Source organism: Ursus maritimus, unplaced genomic scaffold (assembly GCF_017311325.1).
Source record: "Ursus maritimus isolate PB19 unplaced genomic scaffold, ASM1731132v1 scaffold_30, whole genome shotgun sequence".
In the NCBI taxonomy this organism is placed as follows: domain Eukaryota; kingdom Metazoa; phylum Chordata; class Mammalia; order Carnivora; family Ursidae; genus Ursus; species Ursus maritimus.
Genome location: NW_024425564.1, coordinates 6,671,837 through 6,685,070, shown reverse-complemented (window position 1 = coordinate 6,685,070; position 13,234 = coordinate 6,671,837). Strand labels below are relative to the sequence as shown.

Sequence of the window (13,234 nt, the reverse complement as noted above, 5' to 3'; positions counted from 1 at the left end):
GCGCGGCCGGGCGCTGCCCTGCCCCACACCCGCCCGGGGCCGCGCCGCCCGCCGCCGGCCGCGCTCACGAGGGCCGGCGCGGGCCGCGGGCACACAGCGGAGGACGCTCCCGGGACCGCGCTCCCGTCAGGCGCTACCGCGGGCACCCCGCGCGGGTCCTCGGGCCGGCCGGGAGGGCGGCGCCCAGCAGGCAGCCGGGGAACCCGCGGGCCGGGCGCTGGCGGCCGAGGACCCAGGGGGCGCCCAGCCTCCTCCCGGTGGCCCGGTCCTTCCCGCAGAAGCAGGCGTCGCGCTGAACGGCCCGGGAGGTCCTTAGTACTGAGAACGCCTGTGTAGAGGAAACTCCTGTTTGCTGAATGAGCCAGTTTGCTTCATTCCCAGTCCTAACTCTCCACGATAGAAATTATGCCACTCGTATTAGTCGTATTGGTTATATTCAGAAAGCGTGCAGTGATTTGGCTGGGTTGAGGAGGCAATCCAGCAGCATCAAACGCATTTTGGTGTCGCAACATTAACCGTCAGGTTAACAGGACAGAGATGGAAAGGCAGCAGGTACTCCTTGTGGGTACAGCACGAACAGACGACCACCCTAGGAGAGCCGTACAGGTAGGGGCAAGTTCAAGAAACATGGTGTAGCCCAGGTGAGGTATTATGCGGTTTACACCAGGGACAACAGTGGCAGATAATGCTGGGAAGTTGGGCTGGATTCCTGGTTGGCGTAACAGAGTAGCAGGGCTTGGATGAATTCAACATCCCTTTCCCACGCTCCCGGCTCTGTCCCAAAACACACGCAGAACCAGAACTCAAGTGTGCATCATAAGTTTATTCCCGATGCGGGACAGATTCCTTCCATCCCCAAAATGAATCACATGCTGCCCTGGAGAGATCTGGGAGATTCTCCCACCACATCCAGGGAAGGAGTGAGAAAGGCAGGTGCTGAGGACAAGGCAGGCTTTGCAGCTCCCCAGCCGACTTATCCTCCCCTCCTCAACACAGGAGAGCTGCTCCCCACTATTATTATTCTCATCCACTCATCCCTTAAAGGAAAAAAAAAAAAAGTCTCCACCACTATTAAAAAAAAAAAAAAAAGACAAAAACCCTCAAATATGGGAGGGAGGGGTCCTGCAGCTTGAGGTGAAAGGTTACCAACAGAAGAGGGGCAGGGCGGGGAGGAGGAACCATCACTGTTTCTGCTGCAGGGCCTCCTTCCTTGCTGCGTCCTGTAGCAACTGTGTGTCCACCTCATCTGCCGGCAACTGCACATAGCGGACCACTGAGCCCCGGATGAAGCAGTTCTTCACTGACAACTAGACCAAGATGGACAAATTAGAAAACACCCTTAAAAGCGTCTGCTGTCTGGGGCGCCTGGGTGGCTTAGTAGGTTTGGCATCTAACTCAATTTCAGCTCACGTAGTGACCTCAGGGTGCTTCACTGGGCAGTGCCCAGTCTGCCTGTCCCCCCAACCCCCCCGTCCCCCGGCCAGCTCGCGTGGGCACGCTCTCTCTCTCTCTCTCTTAAATAAATAAAAATAAACTCTTTAAAAAAGAATGTCAGCTATCCACCCAGGAGCGTCCTGCTTGTTTCCTCTTCACCATCACCAACTCACCATGTGAGGATACTTCTCAGGGTCTGTAACACTGATGTCAGTTAGCTTGATGTTGAGATACTAAGAAGAGAAAATGAACACCATCATTAGCTCTAGAGACAAGATGCAAGTACCCAACCCTGAAACCCCCCCTCTCCTTCCCCAAAACCCCATTCTAAGCTCCTACATATCTTACCTGATCCACAGAATGGAGGGTTCCACAGATGCTGTTGGGGGAGAAGGAGGAAAGAAATCAGTTTACACCAAAATCAACAGAGAGATGACTTCAGAGCATGGATAACAACATGGTTGGGGGAAGTCAAGAAAAGAGAGAACCAAAAGGGGGCATTCCTAAGCCCAGGAACAAGAAAGACAAAGCTTTTATCACAGTGTGTTATTTTAGACCTCACATCTCCTAAAACCAAGGCACTCTTAGCAGCTGGTATTAAACAACTGTTACAAACTAGGCCCGTGTTCCACATAGTATTTGCAATCTTTACAGCTACTTCACAAGGTAGCTATTACCAAACGGGGGCTCGGAGATTGTGTAATGTGTCCAAGTGCAGAACAAACAGGGACTTGAGTCCACATCTGTCTGATCCCCCAAACCATCAGCTATTTTCAAACATTTGTTGCATTGGAACCCCATATGTAAAGTAGACAAGGGGCGCCTGGGTGGCTCACTCAGTGAAGCGTCTGCCTTTGGCTCAGGTCATGATCTCAGGGTCCTGGGATCAAGCCCTGCATCGGGCTCCCTGCTCAGTGGGGAGCCTGCTTCTTCCACTCCCTAGCTCCTGCTCATGCTCTCTTGCTATCTCTCTCTCTAATAAATAAATAAAATCTTTTAAAAAAATAATAAAGTATACAAAGTAGCTTAATAATGTTCTTGATGATGCAGGCACAAGGATGTCCTCTCCCTTCCTCAATCCCTGGGCCCTCTGAAATGTGAATGAGGAATGCTATCAGAACACCAGGGTTCCAAGGCATGCAACCTCTCTCCCAACTTCTTTACTTTCTGGCAATGGCCTCAACAGTCTCACAACCTCAAATCCTGAGTTGTGCTTCACCATCCTCCATGACCCATGTCCCCATCGTGTGGTGACATTTTCCTAACATCTCTATAATTCTCTTTCTAGTTTGACTCTACAAGCCAAGGTCTAATTACACCTCAATCTAGGCCAGCCGCCATCCTGGCCACATTTATCCTAACCACCCTGCATGTCATCACCAGATTCTATGTTCCTTCGAACTGTGGTTCTCAAACACTGATATGTGCTCAAAGGTTTTGTAAGTCTGAGACAAAGAAACACAAGTTAGTATAGCGTTGTGTTGAGTGCATATGTAGTATGTTAAAGGTTGTCAATATTTTCTTCCCTAAGAATAACTTTGATTGCCCTTGCTATTTTTTTGTTATTAAAAAAAATTTAATGAAATGACTGTAATGTGCAGTTGCTTAAGCGTCGGACTCTTGGGGGCACCTGGGTGGCTCAGTTAAGCATCTGCCTTCAGCTTGGGTCGTGATCTTGGGGTCCTGGGATTGAGCCTGGTGTCTGGCTCCCTGTTCAGCAGGGAGTCTGCTTCTCCCTCTCCCTCTGCTTCCTGCCCCCATTCATGATCTGTCTCTCTCAAATAAATACATAAAATCTTTTTAAAAAGCATTGTAATGAAAAAGAAAATAAAATATTTTTGTCAGACTCTTGGTTTCAGCCACTTTCAGTTCTTCAGGTCTTGATCCCAGGGTCATGAGATCGAGCCCCATATCAGACTCCACTCTCAGTCTACTTAAGGCTCTCTCTCCCCGGGGCGCCTGGGTGGCTCAGTTGGTTAAGTGTTGGACTCTTTAATTTCTTGATTTTGGCTCAGGTCATGATCTCAGGGTTGAGATCGAGCTCCACATGGGGCTCGCACAGAGCACGGAACCTGCCTTTCTCCCTCCTCCTCCCTCTGCCCCTCTCCCCTCTAAAAAAAAAAAATTCTCTACCTCACTCTAAAATAAATAATTCTTAAAAAAAAAAATAAAGGTACTTATCTTGCCAAAAATAAAGCTGGCAGTCTCTGTTGGACCCCAATTTTCGCTAAATTCTAAGTCTTTAAAATCCACTGCCTGAGAGACATACTTCCTCGGTGGTGGTTTCCCCACATCCCAGGCTGCTGGGAAGACTTTGACAACACCCTATTACCGTCTGCAGCGGTGAAGTAACTTTCGAAACTGCATAGGTGGTGTCATTTCATTCAGTCTCAACAATATATAGCACAACAATGGTCTGACAAGAAGTGTGAGAGAGCTCTTTTCCCATACCAATGGACTACCTTCAAATCTTTTAAGTTCCTGCTAAGTTATTCTTGCCATGTGGAAGACCCGGAAAGGAGAAAAGAGGAAAACCAAAAACAAATCATCTCACAGAATTGCCTAGGTGGTTCTGACACAAATTATCTCATAGAATTGCCTAGGTGGTTCTGACACAAATCATCTCACAGAATTGCCTAGGTGGTTCTGACACAAATCATCTCACAGAATTGCCTAGGTGGTTCTGACACAAATCATCTCACAGAATTGCCTAGGTGGTTCTGACACAAATCATCTCACAGAATTGCCTAGGTGGTTCTGACACAAATCATCTCACAGAATTGCCTAGGTGGTTCTGACTTCCATACTTGACTCACTATATGGCCCCAATCTATATGCCATCAATACCATGTCAATGTTTCCCATACTGAGAAATTATCTCACAAAGAAACGTGGGGGATATTGTTGCGGGCAGGGGGGTGCGGGGATACACTGACTCAAAGTTTCTAAAGGAGGGGCGCCTGGCTGGCTCAGTCTGTTAAAGCATGCGACTCTTGACCTTGGGGTTGTGGGTTTGAGCCCCACCCTGGGTGCAGAGATTACTTAAAAATAAAATCCTTAAAAAAAAGTTAGGTATTAAGGAGGGCACTTGTTTTTGTTTTGTTTTTTTTTTTTAAAGATTTTATTTATTTATTCGACAGAGATAGAGACAGCCAGCGAGAGAGGGAACACAAGCAGGGGGAGTGGGAGAGGAAGAAGCAGGCTCACAGCGGAGGAGCCCGATGTGGGGCTCGATCCCATAACGCCGGGATCACGCCCTGAGCCGAAGGCAGACGCTTAACCGCTGTGCCACCCAGGCGCCCCTAAGGAGGGCACTTGTGATGAGCACTGGGTGTTGAATGTAAGTGATGAGTCAGTAAATTCTACACCTGAAACTAATATTACTCTTTATGTTAACTGGAATTTAAATTAAAAATTGAGAAAATTAAATAAATAAATAGAAGTTTCTAAAGGAGAGTCAGGTAATAAGTAACAATACTTTAAATGTATACTTCATTTAAAGGATTTTTTTTAAACGATTTTGTTTCCCTAAAGAAAGAGATGTGTACAAAGTTGCACACATAAGGATGTCCAGGGCAGCATCATTTGTAAAAGCAAGGAACTGGAAACAGCCTAAATGTCCAACAGCAAAGTATTGATTAAATTAGTTGCCGCCAGCTAAATAAAAATGCCATACAGACATTAAGAATGTTAAAGATCAACTTTATTGACGTGGAAAATATCCACAACATACTGCCAAATGAAAAGCAAGTTTCACAGTTGAATAAAGAATATGACCCCATTTTATTTATTTATTTTCAAGTTTTTATTTAGATTCCAGTTAGTTAACATACAGTGTAATGTTAGCTTCAGGTGTAGAATTTTGTGATTCACACTTACATAGAGCACCCAGGGTTCATCATAGCAAGTGCCATCCTTAATACCCATCATGCCCCCACCTACCTCCCCTCCCCTCCCCTCCAGCAATCCTGTTTATTCTCTATAGTTAATAGAGTTTGTTTTCTGGGGGCACCTGGTGGCTCAGTGGGTTAAGCGTCTGCCTTTGGCTCAGGTCATGATCCCAGGGTCCTGGGACTGAGCCCTGAGTTGAGCTCCCTGCTCGGCAGGGAAGCCTGCTTCTCCCTCTCCATGCCGCTCCCCCTGCTTGTGCTCTCTCCCTCTCTCTCTCTGTCAAATAAGTAAATAAAATCTTAAAAAAAAAAAAAAGGAGTTTTCTGATTTGCCTCTCTCTTTTCTTTCCCCCCATGTTCATCTATTTTGTTTCTTAAATTCCACATACAAGTGAAATCATATGGTATTTGTCTTTCTCTGACAGATCGTTTTTAATTTAAAAGAGGGGCGCCTGGGTGGCACAGCGGTTAAGCGTCTGCCTTCGGCTCAGGGCGTGATCCCGGCGTTATGGGATCGAGCCCCACATCAGGCTCCTCCGCTATGAGCCTGCTTCTTCCTCTCCCACTCCCCCTGCTTGTGTTCCCTCTTTCGCTGGCTGTCTCTACCTCTGTCGAATAAATAAATAAAATCTTTAAAAAAATAAAATAAAATAAAAATAGAAGAGAGTGTGCAAATGTGCACACACCAGACAGAACTGGACTTCAGTTCTGGCTGTGTCATTTACTAGTTGTGCAGACTTGAGCAAGTTTCTTAACCTATCTATGCTTCAGTTTCCTCATGTGTAAGATAGCAACAACAGTATGTCTCCTATAGAGGAATTATGAGAATTAAATGAGTTAATAAATGTATTCAGAATAGTGCTTAGTTGATAGGATGTTTTCAAATGTTAGCTATTTCTCTTTCTTTCCATACATACTTATTAAGCACCTACAATATACCAGGCCTACGGTAGACATCAGGTACACACACAAAGGTGAGCTTAAACATGGTCCTGGCCCTGTAGGAAGGACAGGCTGTAAACAATAAACATACTTTTATGAAATCACAATTTGACAAGCACCCACTAGGAAGAAAACAGACTATACGACAGATACTACTCGGCTAGAAGGACCAGGAAAAAAGTCTCTCCAAGGATACAGCATTTATCCATGCCTGGATGCTAATTAGGAGCTAATGACACAAGGGGGTACAGGCTGTAAAGCAGTAGACAGAAGGGACTGCACTGGTCTTTGGTTTATCCTTTACATTTTCTTCAACAATGTGGAGATCGTGCCACATCTACTATTCTGCAACAGCTCTCCATATCAATATATCTTATTCCTCTGTGACAGCTACATAGTATGGAAGTGCCACAACTTAACCCATTCCCTGTAAATGGCTATTTGTTCCAATTTGGGTCTATGGCAAATAAAACTACAAACACTTTTGTAATACACTTTTACTTGTGGAACTGATTCATACATTTCTATAAGCTGGGTCAAAGGAGTAAATAACTTATCAGAAAAAAACTAAACAATGTTCGTTTTGTTAAAAAAAAAAAATTGATGCCTCTGCCCTCTGACAGCTCTCCAGTACCTTAAGCTTAAGGCACAGGTCATTTATTCCTTTTTTATCTCTCCCACTTTGCCCAGCCGTCAAAGAGGTTCCAGAGCCCTGCATATAGCCACCCACCACCGACTTGCTGGAACAGGTACCTACCTCAGGTCATTCTTGAGTTCCACGACCACATCCTTGCCCACCAGGGACTTGAAAAAGGAATAGAAGAGCTATCGGGCCAGAGAGGGAAGACCATCATATGGGAAGGTACACGGTAGGAAGGAGTGTCCCTCCCTCTGCTAGTATTCCCAAATACTGGTATTGGGATCCCCGCCACATCTCTGACAGTTCTCAAAACTTCACAGGAAACAATACTATGACAGAGATGACTGGCTAGAGCCCAAATACACTTGACTGAGCCCCTGATTTAAAGCTCCAGAGAGACGCTCTGCCCTGCACCCCTCGGGCTCTCCGGCTCGGTCTCTCAATCGACCACCTCTCCTGGGCTTCTGCCGCCCCCCCAACCCCCAGTGGGCAGAATTGTAGAAAGCATCCCATTCTCGCCCTCCCAAAGCCTGGCCTCCGTCACAGAAATACTCCTTGAGATCTAGCTTTTCCCTCCCTTCCTGTCCCCAACTCTCCCGCGCGTTTCTTTTGTTTTGTTCCCACTCAAGGGGGAAAAAAAATCCCATTTGCTCCCAGGTGTGTCCCCCCAGAATGTGAGGCGTAGGAACTATGAACAGGAGCAAACCCCAGGGCCCAACTTTGGCCGCGAGGGTCAAAGCCTAGACACCGCCTCTCCGCCCCCGCCGTCTCCGACCCGCCCGCACGCCCGCGCTCCCCCCACCAGGGCGCCCCCTTGTGACGTCACTGTACCTACCATGGTGCTCAAGCCGCGGGCTGCCGGCCGGACCTGGAAGGCGAGGGCCGGGAACAGCGGGCTTGGGGCCGGGCGGCAGCCGGGATGCGAGCCCGCGCGTGGGGCGGGACGAAATCGCGCAGGCGCAACGAAAAGAGCCGCGGAAGCTCTGAGTAATGGCAGGAGCGCGCGGCGAACTCGCGGCTCGGGGAGAACCGGCGGGAGAGAGCCCAGGGGGCGCTTAAGCCGGGAAAGGGGCGGGTCTTCCTGCCTTCCCACTTCCTCCCGGACTGGCGGGCTTGCACCACGCAGGCGCGAGCCCGAGCTGTTACCGGAGTTTTGAAGACGCTTATCGCCTCTCTGGGGTTTTTCTTGTTGGAGCCACCCGCAGACACTCTATTGAAAACTGTCGAGGAACTTGGGGAAACTCCTGTGTTGTGCACTTTTCTATATCCATTACACTTCGATAAAAAGTTTAAAAAATAAAATGTTGCAGAATTCCCGAGATCAGGAGCCTGAGCGCTAATCTTGATTTTATTCAAGGTTCCCAGTAAACATATTTCTCCCAAGGACCCAATCTCAGTCCACCTTTCTTACACCCTTTTGCCTAGGGCTGTCCTGTAAAGGACTGAGTAAAACCAAACAGAAGCTTGCTCAGGGGTAGAAATTCCCATTCTAATATTTCACTTCCAAATATGCCCCCTCAAACACTAAAGGACGCAAGTGCACAGTTATACAGACTTCTGTACTCATGCCCCCTATGGGTTTTATAAATACTTGATATTATGACACAGTAGGTGAAATATTTTTTTCAAGGAATAAGATTTAAATCCCCCAATTCTCATCTTACCCATTTGTCAACAGTTTGTTGTAAAAATGTTTTCTGCATGTAAAGGATGTAATAATAGACTCTATGAGTACACAGACGTTGCATGTCCTAGACCCCACCTATAAATGTCATAAGGACATCAAGCAGAAGTTTGTCCCCCCCAGCTGAACCCTAAGAACCTAAACCAGTCTATCACTGAGTATAAGCAGAAACTATAGTTAGCCACTGGTCTAGCTGGAGCTAAAAGTGCCTGATGATCAAAAGTTATTTTCCTGCTTGAAACAATTAGCTCATGAAAATTCAAATACTTTCCTCTTACCAGTTTAATCATTCACAATGAGTTCACAATCAGACCACACTCATGCTCTTCATGAACTCTGTACCTTTTCAAGGTACACTCACAGTCTGATGATACTAGAAGAGGGGTGTCTGGCTGGCTCAGTCAGAAGAGCATATGACTCTTCATCTTGGGATCATGAGTTCGAACCCCACACTGAGTGTAGAGATTATGTAAATAAATAAATTTTAGAAAATAGGGGCTCCTGGATGGCTCAGTCAGTTGGGCATCAGACTCTTGGTTTCAGCTCAGGTCATGAACTCAGGGTGGTGAGATCGAGCCCCACATCGGGCTCTGAGCTGAGTGTGGAGTCTGCTAGGGTTTCTCTCACCCTCTCTCCCTGTTCCTCCCCTCAGCGTTCTCACATGTGCTCACGCGTATGTGCGTACTCTTTCTAAAATAAATAAATCTTTAAAATAAGTAAAAATGAACTTAAAAAATAATGAATCAATAAAGATACCAGAAGAAATTTGTTTTAGGAACAAATTTACCGAGTGACATTCAACCATCCACACAGGAAGAAGAAAGTTGGGGAGGCTGGAAATAAATAACAGACATTCAAATTCGTCAAATGGTTCAGAGGGGCCTAGTTTTCCTAAGAGTCAGAAATATGGATTGTGAAAAGATGGTATATGAGACTCTTTTGTCAGAATCCAGAGGGATGGTAACTTAGGTTCAGGACAGTCAATTCAATAATTATAACAATGTTTGAAGATGAGGGGAACAAAATTCATCTTAGAGGCACCCTAGAACTCTCCAACTCCAGATAAGATTAATCTACTTCTTCAATGGTGGGGCCTGTGGCCGCCCTTCCAGGAGTATACCCCGTCCCACAGGAAGGCCCAGTGCATCCTCCCTGGTAGAGTTTTGTGATGATTGGGTTACACACCTGCTCCAATTCCTTTCTCTTATGATCAAACTCCTCTTTCTCAGCCAGTTGATTGGCCTCCAGCCACGAAAGGACCTCATTGCATTTATCCAGTATTTTCTTTTTATCAGACTCACTAATCTTGCCCTTCAAGCCTTCATCACTCACAGCACTCTTCATGTTAAAAGCATAAGATTCTAAAGCATTTTTTGCAGAGATTTTCTCTCTCTGAACCTCATCCTCGGCTTTATACTTCTCAGCATCCAGAACCATGCGCTCGATCTCCTCTTTGCTCAGGCGGCCCTTATCATTGGTGATGGTGATCTTATTGGCCTTGCCTGTGCTCTTGTCCATGGCTGTTACATTGAGAATACCATTGGCATCAATGTCAAAGGTCACCTCAATCTGAGGCACTCCCCTGGGTGCAGGAGGGATTCCAGTCAGGTCAAACCGCCCCAGGAGGTTGTTATCTCGGGTCATGGCTCTCTCGCCCTCATACACCTGGATCAATACCCCAGGCTGGTTATCTGAATAGGTGGTGAAAATCTGTGTCTGCTTGGTGGGGATGGTGGAGTTGCGCTTGATCAGGACTGTCATGACACCCCCAGCCGTTTCCAACCCTAGGGACAAGGGAGCCACATCCAACAAAAGCAGATCCTGTACCTTTTCAGACTTGTCCCCCATCAAGATGGCTGCCTGCACTGCCGCCCCGTAGGCCACCGCCTCATCAGGATTGATGCTCTTGTTGAGATCACGACCATTAAAGTAGTCCTGCAGCAGCCTCTGAACCTTAGGGATACGAGTGGAGCCCCCCACTAACACAATGTCATGGATCTTAGCCTTATCCATCTTGGCATCCCGAAGGGCCTTCTCCACAGGTTCCAGAGTGCCTCTAAACAGGTCTGCACACAACTCTTCAAACCGGGCTCTGGTGATGGATGTGTAGAAGTCAATGCCTTCATAAAGTGAATCAATTTCCAAGTTGGCCTGGGTGCTGGACGACAGGGTCCTCTTGGCCCTCTCGCAGGCGGTGCGCAGCCGCCTCACGGCTCGCTTGTTCTGGCTGATGTCCTTCTTGTGCTTCCTCTTGAACTCCTCCACGAAGTGGCTCACCAGCCTGTTATCAAAGTCTTCCCCTCCCAGGTGGGTGTCCCCGGCTGTGGCCTTTACCTCAAAAATTCCATCATCTATGGTCAGGATGGACACATCAAATGTGCCTCCACCTAGATCAAAGATCAAGACGTGTCGCTCTCCCTGACCTGCTTTATCTAAGCCATATGCAATGGCAGCAGCTGTGGGTTCATTGATAATTCTTAGCACATTGAGACCCGCAATCACACCTGCATCCTTGGTGGCCTGGCGTTGAGAATCATTGAAATAGGCTGGTACAGTGATCACGGCATTGGTAACAGGGTGGCCCAAAAAAGCCTCAGCAGTCTCCTTCATCTTTGTCAGTACCATAGAAGAGATTTCCTCAGGATAGAAAGCTTTTTTCTCCCCTTTGTATGACACCATTACCTTGGGTTTGCCTCCTTCATTGATTACTTGAAAAGGCCAAAGTTTCATATCTGATTGTACTACAGGATCATTAAACTTCCTGCCAATCAGACGTTTGGCATCAAAGACAGTGTTCTGGGGATTCATGGCTACCTGGTTCTTGGCGGCATCCCCGATAAGCCGCTCGGTATCGGTGAAGGCGACGTAGCTGGGGGTGGTGCGGTTGCCCTGGTCGTTGGCGATGATCTCCACCTTGCCGTGCTGGAACACCCCCACGCAGGAGTAGGTGGTGCCCAGGTCGATGCCGATGGCCATTCCTTTAGCAGCAGCCATGGTCTTCCGAGGCCTGAGAGGAAAAAATGAGATGAAGTTTTGGCATGGTGCTCTTTTATTACTTTCAATCGTGGTAAAATACACATAATTTGATATTTACCACCTTAACTGTTTTTTAAGTGTCCTGCTCAGCAGTAAGTTCATTCATATTGTTGACCAACCTCCAGAAATCTTTTGAACATGCAAAACTAGAATTCTATACCCATTAAGCCACTCTCAATTCCCCTCCTCCCTCCAGACCCTGGCAACCACTACCCTACTTTCTGTCTCTATCAATTTGAGTACTCTAGGCCTTCATATTAATAGAATTATACAGTAATTTCTTTTTGTGACTGGCCGATTTCACTTAGAACGATACCCTCAAAGTTCATCTATGTTACAACATGTGTCTGAGTTTCTTTACTTCTTAAAGCTGAATGATATTCATTATATGTATATAACACATTTTGCTTATTTATTCATTCCCTCCTTGAACCCTTGGCCTGCTTCTACCTTATGGCTATTGTGAATAATGCTGCCATAAACTCGGTGTACAAGTATCTTTTTCCAGTCCCTTCTTTCACAGAGAGTGCTTTCTGGACTAAAGTATTCTTAGCGAACTGGAAGCAAGTGGGAGGCAGTGAGCATATTTTGTGTTCAATTTTCACATAGCCTACCTCAACTGTCTTGTTCCTTTATCTGTGATGTTTTATTCTGCGATTGTACCTGTCTTCCTGCTTAACTAAGATTATTTTATGTTCTGGTCTCCTCCGGAGACATTAATCTCCACCCTTCAGTTTAGCTACCTTCCACAGCTCCCTTACTCTCAGTTAGGGATTTGTTGGGAGTAGTATTGGGCCAGTCTGAAAATGGCTGCTTGGAACCCAATGAAACTCTCACAAACTTTCTCAGACGAGACTGAGCGCAACATGCAATCTCTTCCTCCGATATCCTCTGGAAAAAGACACCTATCTGAAGACACTAATAGATGAGCTTCTCCACCTCTTTCCAGCAGCTCTGACAAATCCCACCCACTTTGGCTCATACCGCAGAATTCCCCTTCCCTGATTGGTCAATGCCCCATTACCTTAGACTAAAACTATAGAACGTTCCAGCATTTTCTCAACACGGATCTATTAATCTTGCCTACTGCCATTCCATTTCAGTGAGAGCCCTCCAGGCTCACCTATTGTCCCGCCGCCTCCGATCCAGTTTGATAATATTCTGATTGCGGAGCCCCTGAGGGTGGGGGCTCCTTCAACATCCAAAATGCGCAGCCGGTGTTCCCCCACCCCCCACCCGCCCCGCCCTACAACTTTGAGCGGACTCCGGTCCTACCATCCCGATTGCTTACTAACGCATGAGGTCAGAGGCAGCACCCCCATTGTAACGCGTCTGGGGGAGCCGCGTCAACACTCTCGCCCCCGCCCTGCCTCCGGCCCTCCCAGCCCCTCCCAGCCCCACCCAGCCCCTCCCAGCCCCTCCCAGCCCCTCCCAGCCCCTCCCAGCCCCTCCCACCTCCTGCACCGACCCCACCCTCCCCGAAGGCTCGCTAGCCCCAAAAAGCCCTAGAAGAGTCTGGAGAGTTCTGGGAGGGGCGGCACCCAGGATGCCGATTGGTCCCAGAAAGCCTGGAGGCAGGACGCGAGCCGAAAGCCCTGGAATATTCCC

At 47.4% G+C, this 13,234-nt stretch overlaps 2 protein-coding genes across 2 annotated transcripts; both read right to left on the bottom strand.

Annotated features, from left to right (window-relative positions):
* Positions 1-803: 803 nt before the first annotated feature.
* Positions 804-8,013, bottom strand: LSM2 (LSM2 homolog, U6 small nuclear RNA and mRNA degradation associated). Its single transcript, XM_040644810.1, has 5 exons — positions 7,742-8,013; positions 7,024-7,091; positions 1,783-1,813; positions 1,608-1,667; positions 804-1,307 (listed from the first exon to the last, which is right to left on the bottom strand). Exons 1-5 carry the CDS (start codon positions 7,742-7,744, stop codon positions 1,182-1,184), a joined length of 288 nt encoding a protein of 95 aa, XP_040500744.1. The 5' UTR covers positions 7,745-8,013; the 3' UTR covers positions 804-1,181.
* Positions 8,014-9,364: 1,351 nt separating this feature from the next.
* On the bottom strand, positions 9,365-12,907 carry LOC103682295 (heat shock 70 kDa protein 1-like). The gene is made up of 2 exons (XM_008711880.2): positions 12,750-12,907; positions 9,365-11,597 (listed from the first exon to the last, which is right to left on the bottom strand). The coding sequence occupies exon 2, from the start codon at positions 11,582-11,584 to the stop codon at positions 9,659-9,661; it is 1,926 nt and encodes a 641-aa protein (XP_008710102.1). The 5' UTR covers positions 11,585-11,597; positions 12,750-12,907; the 3' UTR covers positions 9,365-9,658.
* Between the last annotated feature and the right edge of the window lie 327 nt (positions 12,908-13,234).